The 20664-nt window shown below is 38.4% G+C and overlaps 1 protein-coding gene across 3 annotated transcripts; it reads left to right on the forward strand.

Annotated features, from left to right (window-relative positions):
* Nucleotides 1–1144: 1144 nt before the first annotated feature.
* On the forward strand, nt 1145–20338 carry LOC133993795 (periostin-like). Of its 3 annotated transcripts, XM_062432880.1 has the most exons (23): nt 1146–1346; nt 2115–2213; nt 7686–7750; nt 7910–8067; nt 8140–8304; nt 8424–8570; nt 8839–8980; nt 9962–10174; nt 10266–10400; nt 10666–10814; nt 11235–11371; nt 12091–12221; nt 12384–12514; nt 14115–14217; nt 14302–14369; nt 14490–14535; nt 14620–14655; nt 16072–16440; nt 16524–16559; nt 18968–19012; nt 19235–19321; nt 19425–19460; nt 19754–20338. In XM_062432880.1, the coding sequence occupies exons 1-23, from the start codon at nt 1228–1230 to the stop codon at nt 19807–19809; spliced, it is 2673 nt and encodes an 890-aa protein (XP_062288864.1). In that variant the 5' UTR covers nt 1146–1227; the 3' UTR covers nt 19810–20338. The 3 variants fall into 3 exon arrangements, with proteins under 3 accessions (XP_062288866.1, XP_062288864.1, XP_062288865.1); XM_062432882.1 differs by lacking the exon at nt 2115–2213 and having other exon boundaries at nt 1145–1346; XM_062432881.1 differs by lacking the exon at nt 18968–19012.
* Nucleotides 20339–20664: the final 326 nt, after the last annotated feature.

Consider the following 20664-nt stretch of genomic DNA (forward strand, 5'->3'; position numbering starts at 1 on the left):
TTTTTGAACATGTACTAGGACTTGTATATCCATAGTATATGTTTTAAAAGAATCAAAACATGTATTTATACGTGCATGGCTACACACTCTGTGGTCATATTTGTGGAGTATTGACCAACATGTCTCCAGTTTGGAAGAATACATGTGACTTGACAAGTCAAGACTGCATTATAGAGCCTGTTTCATGATGGATGTTCCTTTTGAAGTGGTATCAGATCTGGTTTCAACATTGTTAGTCAGAGACAGCTGTAGGGAAAAGCTGGGGCTGGGGAAGTGCTAAGATGATGAATGATGAACATGACAGCAGGAAGCATGAATGGAAAGGAGGAGCCCGAGCACAAACGGGAGTTCAGGGGAAGAAAAGATGGTGGATATAATGAATCAAATTCAAAAGTAATGAGTAGGAGAAAGGTATCCCAGGGGATGGATGATGAAACAGCCAGGCTTCTGTCAAACAAAGTGTAAACCTTTCATCCACACAGATTCATTACTGCTTGTCTTTTGAGTTTGATTTAAAGATCTATTAAAAGCCTTTCAGTCAATTTAATACACATATTTTGTTGCAAAATGTCTCAAGGAGACATTTTAGAGGAGTACTTACAGCTTTAACGTGAAATATTATGACATTTAATTAGTCATATCCCTATTCTATATACCTTCACTTTTATTAACTTTGTTCTTTTTGTTTATCTTTCACAGGCATTTTTCCAGCTCAAAATGGGTCAAAATCTCTGTATTATATGAACACTTTTAACATATGTATATATATATTACATACTTTTGAAGGACAGTCCACAGTTGAAAGACAAGCTGTCACTGCAGTGTGTTGAGCAGTGTAAAAGTTTGAGTTAAAGGGTGTGCTTGGTGTTCTGGGAAGGAATGGTGGTAAAGAAAAATTGAACATTTCATTGAAACAACGTGAGGGAGGGGGAGACAATAAGCTCATGCTCAAGCCAGAGCTGGAGGGAGGATTTGAAGTGAGGGGTGTGAGCAGGACGTAATGGTATGGACGAGACAACATGGGAGTAAAAGAGAGGTTGGTGGGTGTGTGTTGGAGAGAGAGAGACTTGTTGGTATAAAAGCTCCCTCACTCACGCATGCTCCCATATCCCCTGTGTATTTTTTTTTTTGGGTGGGGGGTGTGGGTTTGTGTGTGTGCTTGTGTTTTTAAAGACAAGAGGAGTGTGTTTTTGCTCTTGCAGAACAGAGGACTGATAACTCTTCAGGATGCATCAGCTGCTAGTGGTGACCTTAGTGCTGGTGGCACTCTGCTGTTTAGGGAACGTCGATTCTTCAGCTTATGACAAGATAGTGACCCACAGCCGCATACGGGCCAGGAAAGAAGGGTAAGGAGTCTGCGATATGTGGGGCATGGGGAGGAAAAGGAGACATGGAAGGCTATTGAGGGGAGAGACGGGTGACAAATGCTTGCTTTATTCAGATTTTAATTTAGCAGGTAGTGCAGGTTGTTCATTGTATTTCTGTGGAGATGTACAAACATTAATTGGATAATTACAAATTGTAGATTAGATATGTAACAATAGCGTCAGATTACATGTTTGTTTTATGTTTTAAGGTGGTTTTAATATCATATACAGTAGAACATTATTTGAGAAACAGGTCATCCACATTGATGAAAATATTGATTCATAACATTATGGAAAATTCAATATGATCTCATCTCCTCTGTAAATGATGTGTCCAATTTGGGGTTCGATATTGAAATTGAATTCAATGAATTTAATTTCTTGGAAAAAATAACTTCTAATTAAACATATTAGACAAAAGAAGGGGCTTACTCTCCATAACACTGGTTCTATAAAACTAGTAAAATAACTCATTAGAAACACTGTTCTTTACTTTACATGGCATATATCAATGATGGTTTTTTTTCTTTTAACCTGCATGCATCCCTCCCTTTTTCATACCTTCACACAACAACCTTCACTCTCTCCCTACTCATCTCATCATCCTTCTTTCTTCAACTTACCTGTCTTTCTCCACCTCCCCTCCTCCACCCTCCTCCACTCCCGCATCCTGCCCCTCCTGCCCTTCCCCCTAACCCTGCTTCTCACTTTCATTGTCACCCCCCCCACCCCCCACCCCCATCACAGGCCCAATGTGTGTGCTCTGCAGCAGGTCCCAGGGAGTAACAAGAAATACTTCAGCACATGTAGGAACTGGTACAAAGGCTCCATCTGCGGCAGGAAAACGTAAGTCTTTACCAAAAGACTGAATTAATTAAATTGCTCTATTTTTATTTATTTTTATTTGCACAAAATCCATTGGCCTTTCCCAACTTGCCAACCACTCCCACCTTCCACACATCCTTCGCTTAGACAACAGTCAGAATGTCAAAATACAGATGATTTTCAGTAGAAATACGGACTCTGGCTCTGATGGTAACTCTTCTTGCAGGGGGCTCCAAGTGCTCTAGGTGCCTGTTTTAGTACACTATTTCCATCGATAGATTTAACCACCTCACTAACCTCAGCTGTGACCTGGTTACATTTTAATTATGGTTCAAACAGTGGAGTTCAGCTCTGTATAATTTACCCAGCTGTCTGGACCCTCAGGTTCTTTCAGTTCAAGTCACCTGACTATTGAGCTGTCTCACTTTCTTCTCTAAACTCTCGCAAAGACAGAGTTTATAAAGATGATGATGACACAAATTATTACTTTTCTTATTGAATTTTTATTTTTTATTTTAAGGTGTCCATTCAAGGACTTTGTTTGATTTCATCAACATAGAAAGAAAGGAGCTAAAGCATTTTATTGTTTTCTTTAGCTCAACATACAAACATATTTTTCCTTTACAAGAGGATTTCACACTACATGATATCTCTATATACGGTATAACTCTCTCTTTCTTTGTTCTCATCCACCTCCTCCCTTCCTCACAAGTCTGGGCATGCTGTGTAGCCTGCAGGCCAGGGATTTGTTTTTTGTAGGCCTGTTGATGTTGTAAACTCTGCTCAACTGGGATTGATGCCCGACTTCAGGTGCTCAGGAAAGAAATCTGTCTATATGCTTTTAGTCTTTGGGAGCATTTAAGCGAAACCGGGGTAGACATTACAGGTCTACTTTCACCAGATAGGTTCTTGGCATGGGTACTTGATTTTTACTGTATGTGTGTGCATGCGGGAGTGTGTGCCATACTGAGTTTTGAAATTAAGTAACTATTTAGCCTGAGGCAAATTATCCTTTGAGTGAGCTATAATGAACTGCTACTAAGGTCATTTTCAGTAGTTCTGGATTAAGTGGTGAGTTTTGTGTTTGTCAGCGGGAGTGACTACTGTTTCAGAATTTAGTGATAATCCTTAAAAATGTGTTTCTGATAGTTGAAAATTGCCAAATTCTAAGATATTAAGAAGGCAAAAAAGAGAGGAATGTGCATGTATGGGTTTAGATTTTTGGATTTCTGCATATGTTATAATATTAAAGGACAAGTTGTTCGTGTATTAAAGTGTGATGTTTTCTACTGACATGGTGTGCAAAATGAGTAAATATGAGGTTGGAGTATATTCAGTATAGCTGCTGATGCGTTAATGGAGTGTAAGGCTCAGCTGGAGCTGTTCTAGCTTGTAGGTGACTCAAGTATAGAGAGAGACTAGAAAGTAATGCACACCCTCCTACTCTCTATCCTACAGCCACATACTAGAAAGTACATGATGCACACATGCACACCTTCTCATAGTCATGCAATCAGCTATAACACCTGCTGGCTGTGTTAGGATATGCCTGATAATGAGGAGATGAGAACAAAAATGGATTAAAGAGTGACCATTGTCTCAAGTTCAGCTGTGAATCATTTTCTGCAAACACAGTACAGTGATAGATAATACTGATATTATGAGGAACCACCCAGTAATTACAGAAAATGACAAGAGGGTTGGCAGCAGGAGGGAGATCAGGGTAGGGTTGCCACGGTACTGAACACGTTGAATAGTGTTTGTCTCTTGGGGATTGAGGCATGATAAAGACAGAAGAGTCATCTTTAACAAATCCCTTTAAACTGTTGACTTTACAAGCATGTTTAACCAAGTGTATTAAGTTAAAAATAAACTGACGAATGGTAAACATAAAAAAATAGCCAAAAGGTGTGATAGAAATAAAAAAAGAAATGTATAAGATTAAAGCATGTTAAAGGTGAAACAACGGCCTTCAGAAACTGTCAAAAAAAGGGCCTTCAGCACGAGTTTGGAATGGGGACAGCGACTAAATTTAAACCAAATACAAATGATTAAAATAATGGTTGGAAGAAAATACAACCAAAGAAGGTAAAAACTTCAAAACTGAGAAAAGTTTTAAAAAAATCTAGGTCCTCTCTCGCCTTCTGCCTCTGGTCACAGTGGGCACAGTGTTCAGCGGCAGTGGAGTAAATCCACCCAGCTGTGGTTATGTCTGAGTTGGATTTGGTGTTGATGAGAGATTAGGAAATGTATGTTTTAGCCTACAGTATGACTATTTGGACCTTTTGACTATTCACTCCAGGCTGTTGTAAGAACAAGCTTAAGTTTAAAGAAGCTTCAAAGGGTGCAGCAGTTGATGTAATACCTGCACTGAATCTCTTTTTCAGTATTACACAGAAGAAATGTTCATGTCTATTCAACCCACACTGTGTTGTTCTGCCTATTATCTTCTCTGGAGTTGAATGATACCATGGGGATTTCTTAATGCCTTATTTACACAAAGTACAAAGTACTTAAATGTGCTGCTGGAGGTTCAGGTGGAAGTAATTTGCTTCCAATCAATGTGCTATGGGTGACAGACACAACATGCACAGCGCAGAGCACAAGTGCTTTAAATCAAATGCCATAAATGGGTTTATTTGTGGTTAAACAATGATAATATCAGAAAAGTAGTGAAGCTGTGTAGTCTTTATTTACTGTGAATTCATTCCCAAGTGTAAAACACATTAGCTCAGTATTCAGGAAATAGCTGGCACAGAGGGAAAAATAAACATTTGATGAGGACACAAGAGAACCGGATGATTACATAATAGGGAAAAAATGTCATGTTTTTATCTGACTTTAGAAAGCCCCACTTAGTGTGTGTCGGTGCGTGTGCACAGCATGTTGGTATTCATGCCCTGTGTTTGCACATCATCTGGTAGCCACATTGAGCTGGTTTATGTAGTGTCACTGCCAGAGGCCTGAGTTCAGTGGCTGGCTGGTTCTGTCTCTGGTCTATAATGCATCCATTATCCTGTCAGAGCTAGCTAGCAATAACTTCATACTTTCCTGACAACCAGCTGTGCATTGATATTTATGTATTTCACATTATAACAATTAGTGCCAAAGCATGGAATGATTGGTCTATAAGCAACATACTGTAGCTGTACATCAAAATTGAAAATCCACAACATTCATGTCCATCATACACATTTACATAAACACATATAGTGTTGTCAAAGGAAAGCAAACCGTTATTTGTTTTGGACTTGAATCCTGTTGAGTAAACACATAGTTCACAGAAACACAGTATTTCTATGGCTAACTGAAAGAAGGAAACCTTAAAACTCCCCTGAACAAACCACTATAAGCAAACCTCTTTAGCAAACACACTAAAGCTCCAACTGGAACACATGAAGTGCTTTGAGTTACGCCCCAATTAAGCATATTCCAACATTCAGTAACTACCTGGCTGCTTCTCATTGGACATGTTGAATCATCACAAGTTTTTAGCATTTAGGATGATGTGTGTTGAATTGGGGCCAATCAAATGCCTGCCATGCAGATTACTGAGGATCCTGGGTCCACTGCATAGCTCCTTTGGCATGCTTAATGTTTGCAGGTCCTCTCAGTTTCCTGCCGGGATGTTTCTACTCCTTTGAGTTCTGTTTTCACAGATTGTCATAAGCAGTTCCTTCCACATGAAATCCCAAGCTTCTAAATGGACAAAAAATGTACTATAAATTAGATTAATGGCAAAGAAAAAGTGCAGCTGGGAAGCAGACACCCCTGTCTGGCTTTCATGTGAAAATACTTACAGTATCTAGATGAATATTAAGTACAGTTTATACTGTAAAGCTCTGGTTTTCTTAGGAATGTGGTAGCTGTGAGTTTCCATAAAGAGATGATTCTGTTGGATTTTTCTAAATGTCACAGCCCATAAAAGTGCTCCTTTACATATTCATACAGCTTTTTAATTTACATTTCTTATTTTATTTTAGCTGGGAAAAACAGTAGAGCAATGTAAATTTACCAGCTGTGGTCCCAGTGTAGAAACTGTTGTCCAGCAGGTTTCCTGCTTTCTTACATAAAATAGATTCAGACAAGAGAGATTCAAATTCAGACAAAGAATGTACTGCATATGTATGAAACATATCTCTTTGGATTGTCAATAAAAGAATACAACATTAGGCACAGAATAACAAGTAAACAAATTTGACATACAAACAAGCTACACAGAATTCAGAGAGAACAGTTGACTGTTGAGGTGCTTTTGTTTACAGTTTTGATTCAGAAGGAAGTATTCATGTAAATGTTTAAATTGTAAGAAGGATGTAGAATTTCGAATGTGATGTGTGTTATGGTTCCAAACCTTTGTGCAAGTGCAAAAAAATGATTTTAAACAATAAATATTATTAAAAGCAGGTATGTGGTGCAGTTAATTTGTAGTAGCTCTGGTTATTCTTCCAAGTTTTATGGAGTTATGTCTTAGCTAAGAAGGGAGGAGGACATAGCATAGTTCATACTTGAAATTAATACCAGTAAGTACTGTATAATTATAAAACTTTAACACTTTAGATTGCAAAGTACTACACAGTGATGTGTTCATGAAGAAAATGAAGATGAATTTAAAATGAATTTCATAAGCTCTATTGTAGAGCCTATTGGTTCAATAAGTTCTGAGGTAGTAAGACACCAAGTTGGGACATTTTTGAAAGCATGACTGTTTGAAGATATGTATTAGAAACAGATCATTTAAGATGTGGCCTGTAAACAAATATATTCTTTTTCAATTATTTTATTAGACTCTGGATATTCTCTTCAAATGTTCCTCATATTCATAACAAAAATATAGTTGATCAGTTGGCTTTGTCTTCTGGGTTTATTGCTGTTGCATGAAATATTGGAAATTATGCCGGCTGACTCACAAAACAGCAAGTGTCTTGGTCTTTGTAGTTCACTCCAGCTTTTCTCTATGATTAGTCTGCTGGGAGTTATACACACTTTGCCAGTTTTCTTGTGGAAGCATCTAATGAACCAATCTCCTTTTTATGGTGTTTTTCTAGACTTTTTTTGTTCTTCTTGACTTGCTTGCTTTTTGGATGTTTTCTGACACTGTCGCTCCTTCTGCTCAGGCTTTGACCAATTATGGATATCTTATTTGGTGAGTAGGATCCAGTCTTTGGCCAGTCTTTGCCCTTCTCAAATGTCTTCACCGTTCTTGATCCAAGCTCGTCATTCTCTCCCATGGCAGCCTGCTGTAAGAGGTCATTTTTTGTCCTCTAAGCTGTCATTTGTCTTTAGTTTTTAGATCTGGCAAACCTCTTTTTTTCATCTTACATTACACATTGCATCTTGCACAGTTTTTTCTTTTGCTGTTGCAAAAACAGCAAATCATTAATGTACATCTCTCTGGCTGTATGTCCTCCACAAACACAAATACATATTCTTTTTTACACCTGGATATAAATAATCTGTTTTTGGTTTTTTTTGTTTTTCTTTTTATGGCAGCATGGTTTTATATGAGTGCTGTCCTGGGTACATGAAGCTGGAGGGCATGAAAGGATGCCCTGCAGGTATGGCGCACACCACAGTCCCCATCTGGACTAATAATATTATTTGTAGTAACTACTACATGTAAAATTAATACAAAATCAATTCAAAATTTAAATTCATTGGTACTATAAACTAGTCTCTTTCTGAGTGTGAACAATTTCTTTGCTTTTATCTCCTAGTGGCTCCTATTGACCATGTATATGGCACACTGGGGCTTGTAAAGGCTACGACCACACAGCAGTACTCTGACATGTCAAAGCTGAGAGAGGAAATTGAAGGCAAAGGCTCCTTCACCATGTTTGCACCTAGCAATGATGCCTGGAATCAGCTGGACCCTGTGAGTAGACAAAAGGTAGACAATTACTCACAGAGAGTTACTGCTCTTTAACTAATGCTGTGATTTCTCCAGGCTGTACGGTCTGCGCTGGAGAGCAACGTGAACATCGAGCTTTACAACGCTCTTCACTTCCACATGGTGAATCACCGTCTTCTGACCAAAGACATGAAGGATGGCATGACTGTCACTTCCATGTACAATGACCTGGGGCTCTACATTAACCACTACTCAAATGGGGTCAGTTAATGCACAGTGTACAAATACACAGGATTGCATGAATATGAAAACTGATTGATTAATGTCTTTAAATGATTTTTGATTATCTTGATTTAATGTCAAATGTCCTCCCTGTGAAGATTGTGACAGTGAATTGTGCCAGGATCATCCACGGTAACCAGGTGGCCACAAATGGGGTGGTGCATGTCATTGACCGGGTCATCAGTGCTGTTGCCACCACCATCAAGGAAGTTCTGGATGCCAACGATGAGCTCTCCCGCTTCAATGTATGTAACATGGACAGAGCTCTGAGCAGATCTCTGAAAACATCAGTTACATAGCCAACATTATGGCTGACTATTGTTGCAGTAGAAAGTGTGAAAATGAACTAGTATACTGTGGCATTATAGTTATTATATGGTTACTATAGGTTGCTTTGAACTCTCATAAAGTATCAATCGAAACCTTAATGTTAACCTGAACCTCTAGCAAATAGTGTGGGTATTTATGACTTTATGTTGCATGTGAGACACACTGTCCTGTCTTGTTTACCAGACTGCAGTATTGGCATCTGGTATGATGGACAAGCTGGACGAGCCTGGCCAGTATACTCTATTTGCTCCCACTAATGAAGCCTTTGACAGACTGGGCCAAGGCTACCTGGAGCAAATCTTGGAAGACAAAGATGTTATTGGAGGTACAGTGTGATACACATGTAATGATATAAATTACAAGCATTACCTGCATCTGGTTGATTCACTCAGATATGTTTGATGTTTTGTTTATATAACCTGACCTGAAGTAAAATCATGTTGATAGATTTAGGTCAAATGAAAACTAAATTACTGAAACCATCTTCCAACCCTGTTCTGCAAATTCAACAGTGACACACACACATACACACACACACACACACACATGCCAACAAACCACACAATGAATGTGGGAAATTTATGTCTCCGCAATGGCACTTTATCTGCTTATTCACTGAGTCATGGGCCGGCCAGGAACGTCTGTTAAAATGAAGCCAGTTTGCGGTGTACTCAGTGAGTGGCCTCCTCTGGATACACAATATAACCGCAGATAAATTCTCAGACACTTCGCATACAGGCTTTGCTGACCAACTATGTTAGTACAGCCTCCAAAGTAAAGATAGTGTGGAGTCCTGTGCCCTGTTTCTACCAGGGAAGATTTGGGCCACAGAGTAATTTGGCTTGCATTGCAGCAGTGATTACATTTGAATTTGTGTGGCTTTGGAAGGATGTTTCATGTTGTAATTAAATCTGTTTGGCTTTGCTTCTGCTAGTTTTGCTTAGTTTGACAGTTGGACTCATACAGAGGTGTAATCCCATATCTAAATGTTGGCAGAAGTGCCTAAATATTTCTTGGAGGACATAAGAGAGCTGAAAGAATGTGTGTGTGTGTGTGTGTGTGTGTGTGTGTGTGTGTGTGTGTGTGTGTGTGTGTGTGTGTGTGTGTGTGTGTGTGTGTGTGTGTGTATGTGTGTGTGCGTGCGTGCGTGTGTGTGTGTGTGTGTGTGTGTGTGTGTGTGTGTGTGTGCTGAGTAATGATCATTACTGTAAACCTCAGATTGTGTAAGCATATTACCAAACAACCACAAGCAACCCATCTTTATTTCTGTTTCTCGCTCCCTTTCTCTCTCTCGCATACTACTCAGCCCTTGTGAAATACCACTTGTTGAACAGTGTCCAGTGTTCAGAAGCAATCATGGCAGGGTCAGTGTATGAGACCGCAGAGGGCAGCACCATAGAGATAGGCTGTGATGGCGACACTCTGACAGTCAAAGGCATAAAGATGGTGCTGAAGAAGGACATTGTTACCACCAATGGTGTCATCCACCTCATCGACCAGGTGCTCATCCCTGACTCAGGTAAAAGTTCTCCAGTAGCACAGCTAAAATCATTAGGCAACATAATTTTTCTGTACTCACTACCATGTCATGTTTATGTGATTCATATCAGCCAAGGAAGTTATGGAGCTGGTGGGAACTGGCCAGAGCACTTTCAGCGACATGGTATCTGAATTGGGCTTAGCGGCTGCCTTGGGTCCAAAGACAGAGTACACACTACTTGCTCCTGTCAACACTGCCTTCACTAGTAAGTTGATCTCCAGACAAGTGTTGATAGACAGCAGAATAGTGCAGGGATTTAGTTGAGTGACCTTGATTAAGACACTGAAATGCTTTGCAGGATGTGAAAGAATTTTTTTTTCTTTCAAAGTTCAAAAATGTGCTTCTGTAACTCATTTCATACCATTCTAAGGACACAATGCTTTTTCTAAGGCACAAAAAAAGAAAATCATTTTATCAGAACTATCTATTATTTTTCTATATATATTGTATCTTTTCTCTGTGCTTGTCAGATGAGGTGATGTCAAAAGACCACAGCCTGCTGAGACTCATTTTAGAGAGCCACATCTTGAAGCTGAAAATAACGCTGAGTGAGCTCTACAATGGACAGCTGCTGGAAACACTGGCTGGCAAACTGCTCAGAGTCTTCATTTACCGCAATGTGAGAACAATATGTGTGTGTTGTATATTATACAATGAAACAGTCAGGAAGGAATAGAAATAAAAGCTAAGGAAGAAATAATGGAAAGACAATGGGGAACGTTGGCTCCTATTTTGGAAATCTGAAAGTCATTACTGGACCCCTTACCAAGTGTTTACATGATTTTACTCTCTTTCAACTGTATACAAATGCAATAAAACAACTAATTAGTCCAGCTTTTGGCAGAAGTGTGTATCTGCTCTGGTGGTTGCGATATTACAATCAGCTGGGTTTAATTTCCTCACAAAAACTTTGTTTTGTTCTGTCTGATTGATTGCAATCAAACAGGACAGTGTGACAGCCCCCCCCCCTCTCCAACAGCCAAATAGTTACCAGATTTGTGACTTTTAGATCTGTAACCCTACTCCCTGAATTTTTTAGGCTGCATGCATAGAAAATGCATGTATGGTGCGCGGCAGTAAGGAGGGACGTAACGGGGCCTTCCATGTTATGCAATCCTTCATCAAACCGCCCGAGAAAACAATCTACGAGCTCCTGATTGCTGAGAGACGGTTCAAGTAAGACATACTGACATCTTCTTATATTTTTCTGCTGTAGCCCTTATTAATTACATGTGATTTTACTTATTGTTTATTTGTTGTTTTTAATATGTATATTTGCATTCCAGAAACACTTTGTAGCATTAGCCTTTCTACATGTTATTATATGATCATATTGTATACATAACTGATGTGTGGAAAATTAGGCAGACACCTCAAAATTAAGGGATTTCATATTACATAAGGGAAAGGGGCCATGCAAGGTTTAAGTACAGCAATGATGAAGACACTCAGCTAGAGGCGACACCAACAAAGTCAAAAATATGTACTCACACATTTAAGAGACCAAAGAATTGCAGAGTTGCGGTGTAAGAAGAACCAGAGGTGACCTGCAAATGTCAAGTGGCATTGCCTTGTCATATGCATTTCATATATTCTGGTTATTTTGGCTGCAGGCTTCTAGAGGTTGCTGATGAATAACTGAGGAAGCAGATGTGCAAATCAGTGTGACCACACAAGTGCATGAGTCCTACACTAATCCCAACCTGAATTCATATCATATCATATGGCAAAACCATAATCCCATCTAAAATGAGCAACACATACGACTGGTTTTTGTTCCAAATGTGAGACATAGTCTGGTCTCGTCAGGACCACACACTGGTATTTTCCTGTTGAGAAACATGTTGATTTTTGATTTTCTTCCCTTTCTATTATTCAATTCCTGATAAATGCAGGATTTTCCTGTCTTTGATGGAGACTGCAGGTCTGATTGATCTGCTGAAGCAAGAGGGCTCCTACACAATCTTTGCCCCAACAGATGATGCCTTCAGTGGCCTTAGTAAAGAGGATTTGAAACTGCTCAAAAGTTAGTACAAAAGAACATATCCTCATTCTTTCATGTGTCTCCTTTTTGATTTGTGATCATTTCCAAGTTCATTTGATATAGTGATATAATGCCAAGGTGAGGAGAGACAAAAATCATCTCATGTATAGTATGTGAATCATATTTTTGTATTGTCATGGACAGGTGATCTGAATGCGTTGAGGACCATTCTACTGTACCACATCAGTAACGGTGTCTTCATCAATGGAGGACTAGAAAGAGGAGTTACCAATTTATTAAAGACACTCCAGGGCAACAACCTGCAAGTTTTGTCTGTATGTACAACAGGCTATCATTTTTTTTGTACGTGTGTGTGTGTGTGTGTGTGTGTGTGTGTGTGTGTGTGTGTGTGTGTGTGTGTGTGTGTGTGTGTGTGTGTGTGTGTGTGTGTGTGTGTGTGTGTGTGTGTGTGTGTGTGTGTGTGTATGTGTACTAGTGTGTCTTAAAAAGCAAAAAGACATAACTGATCATGATTCAAGGATCTTATCACATTTTGCAGTAAGAATAAGAGGAACTAGTTAGAGAAAATGTTTGGGCGTGTTTGGCCAGTGTGTTATCAAAGGAAGCATATTTGTATCATGCAATTCATTTTTATAAATGAAAAATTATGTTTTAACCCTTTTAGATTACATCCCTGGCCGTATGGTGCACCTATTCAACAATATCTGCCAAAAAATACAAAAAAAACAATTTCTTTGAATCCTTACATCAAACTCCAACTATGTTTTCTTCCTGTAAAACAAAATATGATGTGCTTTTTTATGCTTCAGCAAACCATTTTCAGCCAACAATATCATGACCCATCAGTCAATCTTCAACTCATTGAGCTGAGATTCATTATGACATGTCCACTTTTCAACATTCAAATCAAATTTCTGTCAGTGTTATGTCTAACCTGTCTATCCTGTTTCACTCAGAAATACATCACGATACGGAGGTTCGATTCTCTCAAAATGCTGTTTTATCTGGACTTAAAATGAACTCAGTATCCTTTTCTGAGAGCCTCCATTGTAAGACGTTAACCCAGTCTTTCCTCACATTCTCATTTAAACAATAGAATCAAAGAGCCAGTGCTAATCTATTACTTCAAAGCTGGCTCTCTTTGGAGAAATGCCAGAAGTAATAAGATCTGGCTCTCTGTCATTTCCATCAACACCCAGTCTGCCACCCCCTATCCCAATGCCCCTCTGTCATTAACTTCCAAGACATTTTTCTCTGTCTTACTCTTGCTCATCAGTCTTCATATTGGATTTATCATCAATTTTACCTTTTTCCCATTACCTCAATTTTGCCCACCCGCTCTCTACTATTGTACTATCAGGTTATCAGTCAATGTCTCACATCAGGCCTACAGGATTTCTTAACAGACAAGCTTGTTTGAGCTAATACACCCACAGAAGAGCAGGCTATTCAGGCTTCAATATGTTACAAAAATGAAGTGATTCATTGAAAGGTGTGGTTAGATTTTTTAAATCTGGACTGTGATGTGGGTCAGTTTGGTGGGCGAGAGGTTGAGAGAGAACAAGGGAAACCAATCCCATATTCTTACCCAGTAAGTCTGCCTCCAGTCACCTCCACTGAGACAATTTAATTGCAGGAAACTAATCATGAATGGAATTTCCAGATCTGATTTTGAACAATGGAGCACTCTGCCTGAAAAAATCTCACCTTTCCTAAAACCCAGTCATGGCAAAGCATTTTAAAAAGTGTAAATTTAAATGTCTGAGGTAGAGTAATAATTTCAATAATTTTACTCAGCTCACTGTTGTTTTTTCCACTGCTTTTCATTTGACATACTGTAACTCACAAAATAACATTGTATTGGTAGAATTGTAAAGTCAATATACATTCAGTGTTTCTTTCTGTTTTTCCCAGGTAAACAACTCTATTCATGTCAACTCTGTGGATGTGCCAGACAGTGACCTGATGGCAACAAATGGCGTGATCCATGTGGTGAAGAATGTTCTCTATCCTGGGGGTAAGAGCTGCATACATATTATACATTCATGCAATGCACACTCTGTGCTGGGGATACATTTTTGATGATGCATATTACTTACAGACCTTCCTGTGGGTAGTCAGGACCTCCTGTTCATCCTGAAGAAGCTGATTAAGTACATTCAGATAAAGGTATGGAGAGAGAAAACACTCATATGTATGAATATGTGCAGATCAAAGAGAATATATATTTCTTGTGTGTCTTTTGAATCATATAATCCTCCTATTCTGTTATGTGTTTTTATTCTGTAGTTTGTTTCTGGATTTACTTACACCGAGATCCCACTCACCTTCATCAGTAAGTTTCCATAATGCCACTATTGCTGTATGAGTTGTATTATTGCATCTACAACAACTTAAAACTAATTATGTTGCTTCACAGAGAGGACCATCACAACTACACATTATTTTGAAACAGGTAAGACCACTATCGCTAACAACTTGATTAAAAGACAGGTTTTTAAATCTGTTTTGGTCATAGAATGGAGTTATTATTTGCAGTGATGATAAAAAAGGCATGACTGCCTCTAAAACTGACTAATCATAAATGATGCAGTGCTCTTTCAGTGAAATCCAACCTGCAGCCAATCACATATCATCTTTTCAGGCCTCTCCCATGGCTCTTCTTCTTTGTTCCTCTGATTATCCACTCTCACTGTTAATTAAGTCTACTTGGAGCTCTTGGCATATTTAATCATGGCCTTTAGGGATGAGGTAATTAGTCTGTCAAACCATAGAGGGCTCTTGGATGTTGATCATTCATCTGGGTTCTGTCCAATGCACTTTCACAGCATGCCATGTATTGGGTAACATAGGAGAGATGAATTCTGATCGTTCAAAGGTCATTAGACTCAATACATGGATTACAGAGCTAAAGGACAGGACCTCTAGGCATTGCAATTTTATGCTAAAATGTTATGAAAATACAACTGTCATACCTGATAAAGCTATTAAGATTTCTATTTCATTCAATTTTTGGCATTTTGTAAATAGTTTATAGTTTCCCTGCCTTCTTAATTTCCTCAAATGAAAGAATGTATGCATAAAAAGAGGGTTAGAATCTTTGCTATAGTCAGTTATGATGGCACTCACAAGCATCAATTTGTTTTATGAGCAAAAAAAATTACTACTGCTCAGGAGAATCTGTCTTTTTTTAAAGACAAAAAGGTAGCAGTAGATGTTAAGTACCATTATAACCATTTATAATACCATTTTTCATGTGATTGAGTAGCCAGCTTTTCAAAGTACTAACTGTGTTTTGATGAATGATATGGCAACCTGCACCGTGCAGCTCCCAGGGCATGATTGATGAGTTTAACTTTCCCAAATATAGTAAAAATAAAAATAGAAATGTCTTAAATGAAAAGGGCACTAAATTGCAAAAGTTGATTTTATAGAACAAGAGGGAAAAAAACCTGGAAATTAATTATAAATTACACATGCAGTCACAAAACCTGTAGAGAGATAGATCATGTAAAGGTAACATGTAGCATTTCCTCCTTTGATATCATTATCAAACCATTACATAAGTGTTTTATAAACATGTCAGGGAGTAATGTGATGCTTCAAAATCAGAAGGAGAAAATGTAATATGTCCATAGAGAGCAGCTTACTGGACCACAGCAACAGCAACAGTTATTAAAGCCTCCATAGTTTCAGTTATGCAATATAATATCCTAAATGCATCAGCCTCTGTTTGTCCTGCATGCTTTGATCATTTCACAGACGGTACCTCAAGCCTCCTTTTCACTTATTATAGAGAATATGTGGCTTAAAAGAAACTTTCCTAATATGTTTCCTAAGGGATGCTCATGTTACCTCTCCCTCTCCAAAGTCCCTGATATCACAAAGGTGATCCAAGTCATTGAAGAAAAACCATCCATCACCAAGGTTACCAGGGTCATTGATGGAAAGCCAACCATTAGAGTCATCGAAATAGAACCAACAATCACTAAGGTGGTTGTCGAGGGGGATCCGGTGATCACCAAGGTAACCAGGGTCATTGAGGGAGATGCTTCAGTCACCAAGGTAACCAGGGTCATTCAGGCAGATGCTTCAGTCACCAAGGTAACCGGGGTCATTGAGGGAGATGCTTCAGTCACCAAGGTAACCAGGGTCATCGAGGGAGATGCTTCAGTCACCAAATTGACCAGAGTTAATGAAGGCCAACCTTCCATAACCAAAGTTACAAGAGTTATCGAGGGTAAGTGCCTGAACACTCCTAGAACATTTATATTGTTTAGTGTAAAGGATCAGTCAGATAATGAAATCTTCTATTTAATGCAGGTGAAGTGCTTGACACAGATGAACAGAAGATTTCAGGTCAGTTTCTCTTCCCACATTTGCTCCCTTGAAGGGCATGGTAGTTGCTAGAGCTTTGGTGCATCTTCTAACAGCACTTTTAACAAATGCATCCATGCTCTTGTTGACCAAAGTTAACTGAGCATTGCCATCTAATGAGAATTTCTTTATTGGTGATGTCTTTCAGACGCATCATTTTCATGGTGTGCACCATTTTCATGTCATCTATAATTGTTTGTGGATTTAAAATCTTAAATTGTACATCAAAATTTCAGATTTGATAATGTTAGACGTTTCAGTAACTATCCACACTTGGTGGAATATATTAATCAGCAGTCATAATAATGCAATTTTGCAACTGCAAAATCTGCTGAAAGTGAAAGTCATCATGTCCACTCGTCAATTATTATATTTTGCATTATTATCATGTTATTATACAGGGACCTGCTAAATTTTGTATTTACTTATTTGTAAAAAGCATTTTCATTTTTGCATTTTCACAGTACTGTATTTTGTGAACCATTACAAAACACAACTGGTCAGTTCCTTGTTTGCGTTCACGAAAGAGTCAGAAGCTCTTGTTGCTACATAAGGATATAAGTTAAACAATCTTAAAGTCACTCGCATAGTGGTTGGTGATTAGTCTATTTGGCTTCCACTGATGGTTTCCAGCTATTTCTTTATCTTTAAGATTTGCTTGACTTTGAGCGTTCAAAGAGAAAACAAAAACCCAGATGGCTTATTCCCTTTGCTGTATCGTGCAGTCATATAGCAAGCTGTGAGTCTGTAGCTGCCTGAGCTTTTCAGTTTGTCAACTTCTTCAGCAGTTTTGACTCATAAAATGAAGCATCTTTATCTGATTGGCAAAATCAACACAGAAAATCAGTTACATCAAACTGGTTTGTTTTTATGGAGTCATTCTCTGAGAAGTTTCACTATTAGCAAGGCTTATGTGCACTAAAGGCAGTAGCTATTCACACTTAAAGAGTACCAGCAGGACCAATCACTCACTGTCAAATCATATATTATTATTATTATTATTATTATTATTATTATTATTATTATTATTATTATTATTATTATTATTATTATTATTATTATTATTATTATTATTATTACACTTACTGCTCTACTTTCCTATATCATCTATATTCTCATCACAGTCAGGCTGATGGAGAGGGCCAAGAACAGAAAAACAGTGCCCATGAATGTTTAACAGTTGGAGCAGTTACAATATGTTTGTGGAGGAATTGCAAATCATCTTTAATAACATGCAGCAATAATGGAGAGCAAGATATGTTTTACACAGACAACACTGCCGAACACTGTTGCTTGGGAAGTCAGTATAATATGCAATGTTTTGGATTGCCTCCATTCAAAATATCCCAAGCTCATTCTGGTTCATGGTGTTTGTATAGGCTTGGAAATTGCATTACAGAGGAGGGAGTTTGATTTTTCCAGTCGTTCTTATGGTTAAGCACACGAAACTACAGTACTTAACAGAAGGCCAGATTTTTGTACAGGTTCTTCAACAGCCCATGGTGCACCATGACTTGAATGTCTGTCCGTCTCTCTACTTATCCATGTTGCTCTTTTCTCTTAATCAAGAATCCCATCACTACTCATTACTCTGTCTTATTTAGTTGTGGTGTGTATTGGGGCCCGACCGATACTGGAGTTTTGGAATTTTAAAAAATCCAATATCGATGTATCAGCTGATAATCTTATATAAATTCCCATTTTTTGCAATAACCTTTCAAATGTGGTTGCAAAACACTTTTGAAAAAGATATATAATGGCATAATATTTTACAGTGTAACAATAAACTTCATTTTATTGTATCAGTGCACTAAAACAGTAAATATCAATAATTCAGTAATATAAGTAACCAAAAAAAACACAGAACAAAAAAAACCCCAAAAAACACATGTATGCATATATTAAACTGTATCAAGGATCAAATATACATTAAGTGCCATATAACTGTATAACTTTAAAAAATAACAAAAATATGAGCACATATCAGACAAAATATATGCCGATAACACCATATCTGTGATAGGCCAATATCGGCCAGTAATATCAGCTGAGCAATATATCGGTCGGGCTCTAGTGTGTATGTGTCAGCAGTGTGCAAACAGTGTGCTTCACTGGTGTCTTGCAGCTTACCCTGCGGGCTGAGAAAAAGAATATGCTCTCTCTTTCTGAGCTGTATGCCCCCATGCACACCTATACTTGACACCCTGTGCCTTTGTGTGCGAGTGTGTGTTCATAAATACCACAAATCTGTGCTTGACTTGGTGTTGGCGGTGGCGGAGGAGGAGGTGTTTACGGGGTGTATGTACCTGTCAGTCTGTCCATCTGTCAGTCAGTACAGTTGCTAAGTCGTTACATGACTTTCAACACCCTTCTCCGCTGCCCGTCTGAAGGTGGAGCCAGATTCACCACGGCGAACGAGCCTCATGTCATTGAGGGTAGGGTGCACAAACTTTTTTTTCCCACAAAACAGGTGTCTTTCAAATGTTTGTGTCTCTTCCTCCTTTAAATGATCACATTTGCCAATATATATTCATCATGCAAGATAAGTGTTCAGTTCAAGGTGGAAAAGAGAATTATTAACTCCATACATGATATTGTATGTGAGGGACAAATTATTCTGGGTTGTGGATCTAAATGGTTTTGTCTTGAATATTCAGGCCCAGACTTCTCAAAGATCACCACCATCCACGGCAACCCAAACTTGATCGATGAGGAATCACAGAGAATTACCAAAATCATTCAAGGTGAATACACTTAACTGCAGATTTGCATAGATGTTGTGTTGTACTTGCATATGGGTGTGTGCTCAAATGCAGTGATTAACTGTGTCCTCTCTTTATTTCACAGAGGGAGGTAAATTCGCTGCTGCCAGGAAAGCTCCAGGTAAGATCGCAGATACTGGATGACACATATCAACACAAATGTTGGACTAGACTAAGCGTTTCCCAAAAACAACATAATCGCTGCTGGAATCACAGTCTAACCACAAATCCATTGTTGGATTTTCCTTTTGCCCTTTTTTAAATTTCCATTATCTACATGTGAGTGCTTCCACCAATTATTCACACACCTTTCCTCCACCTTTCCAATCTTTCCTCCCTGACACTTTTTCTTTTGTTTTTGCACACATTTACGCCTCTGATTCTCCTCATTGACTCTGTCTCCTCTTTTTACAGATGGAATAAGGAGGAGGTCAAAGTTGTTCAGGCGTCACCACAAGCCGAGGCAGTGAATCCAACAGAGAGAAAACTCCTTCGGGCTCACCGCAGAGACTGAATGCTTCTCCAGTGCTCCTGGTCGAGTGCTGGAGGATTGAACAAACTGTGCACCAATAGGGTGAAATTACATCAATGTAACTATTTTTTGTCCAAACCAGCAATAAAAAAGATTGTTTACTATTCCATCTGGAAAAGTATGTGATAGGCATGATGTGTAATAGCAATTCGATGAAATTAGAATACCCTTCATGTAAGTAATGTAAGTAAGCAAGGGAAATATGAATATTTGATGCGGGATAGATGGGGTAAAAGGTGAGTTATATTCTACCACTGACATTTTTTAATGGTTTGCTTTTTTTTTAATTATGTGACTTTGTAAACAGATGGCTTGGGAAGATTTTTGTATGCTTTTTATGGTGCTCGCACTCTGTAAAACAGATGCATATTAATGAATATGAACGATAGAAGAAACAGTTTTTGCTACCATTAGATGCTGTACTGTACCTCTGTAAATTATCACATGGTAATTAAAAATACAATGAATTTTTATTCAGTTTTCAGTCATTCTTTACAACTTCCATGACTTCTTTGCTGTATTTACATGATAGACAACTCAGTTTAAGTTATTACTTAAAGTGCTAACAGTAAAGATAAACATGAGAGAGATAAACATTTTTAGTTCATCTCAAGTCTACATCATATCATGTAATTTTACCAGTATGTTTCTGAAACATCAAAGTTTTAATCCATATGAATCCTACTGTAAATCAAAGCTCAATTCAGAACACAATCTGGTTTACAGAGAATACTGAATACAATACTTTGAGAGATGATTAACAACACTTGTGACAGAGTTTGCCTACGATAAA

Source organism: Scomber scombrus, chromosome 14 (assembly GCF_963691925.1).
Source record: "Scomber scombrus chromosome 14, fScoSco1.1, whole genome shotgun sequence".
In the NCBI taxonomy this organism is placed as follows: Eukaryota; Metazoa; Chordata; class Actinopteri; order Scombriformes; family Scombridae; genus Scomber; species Scomber scombrus.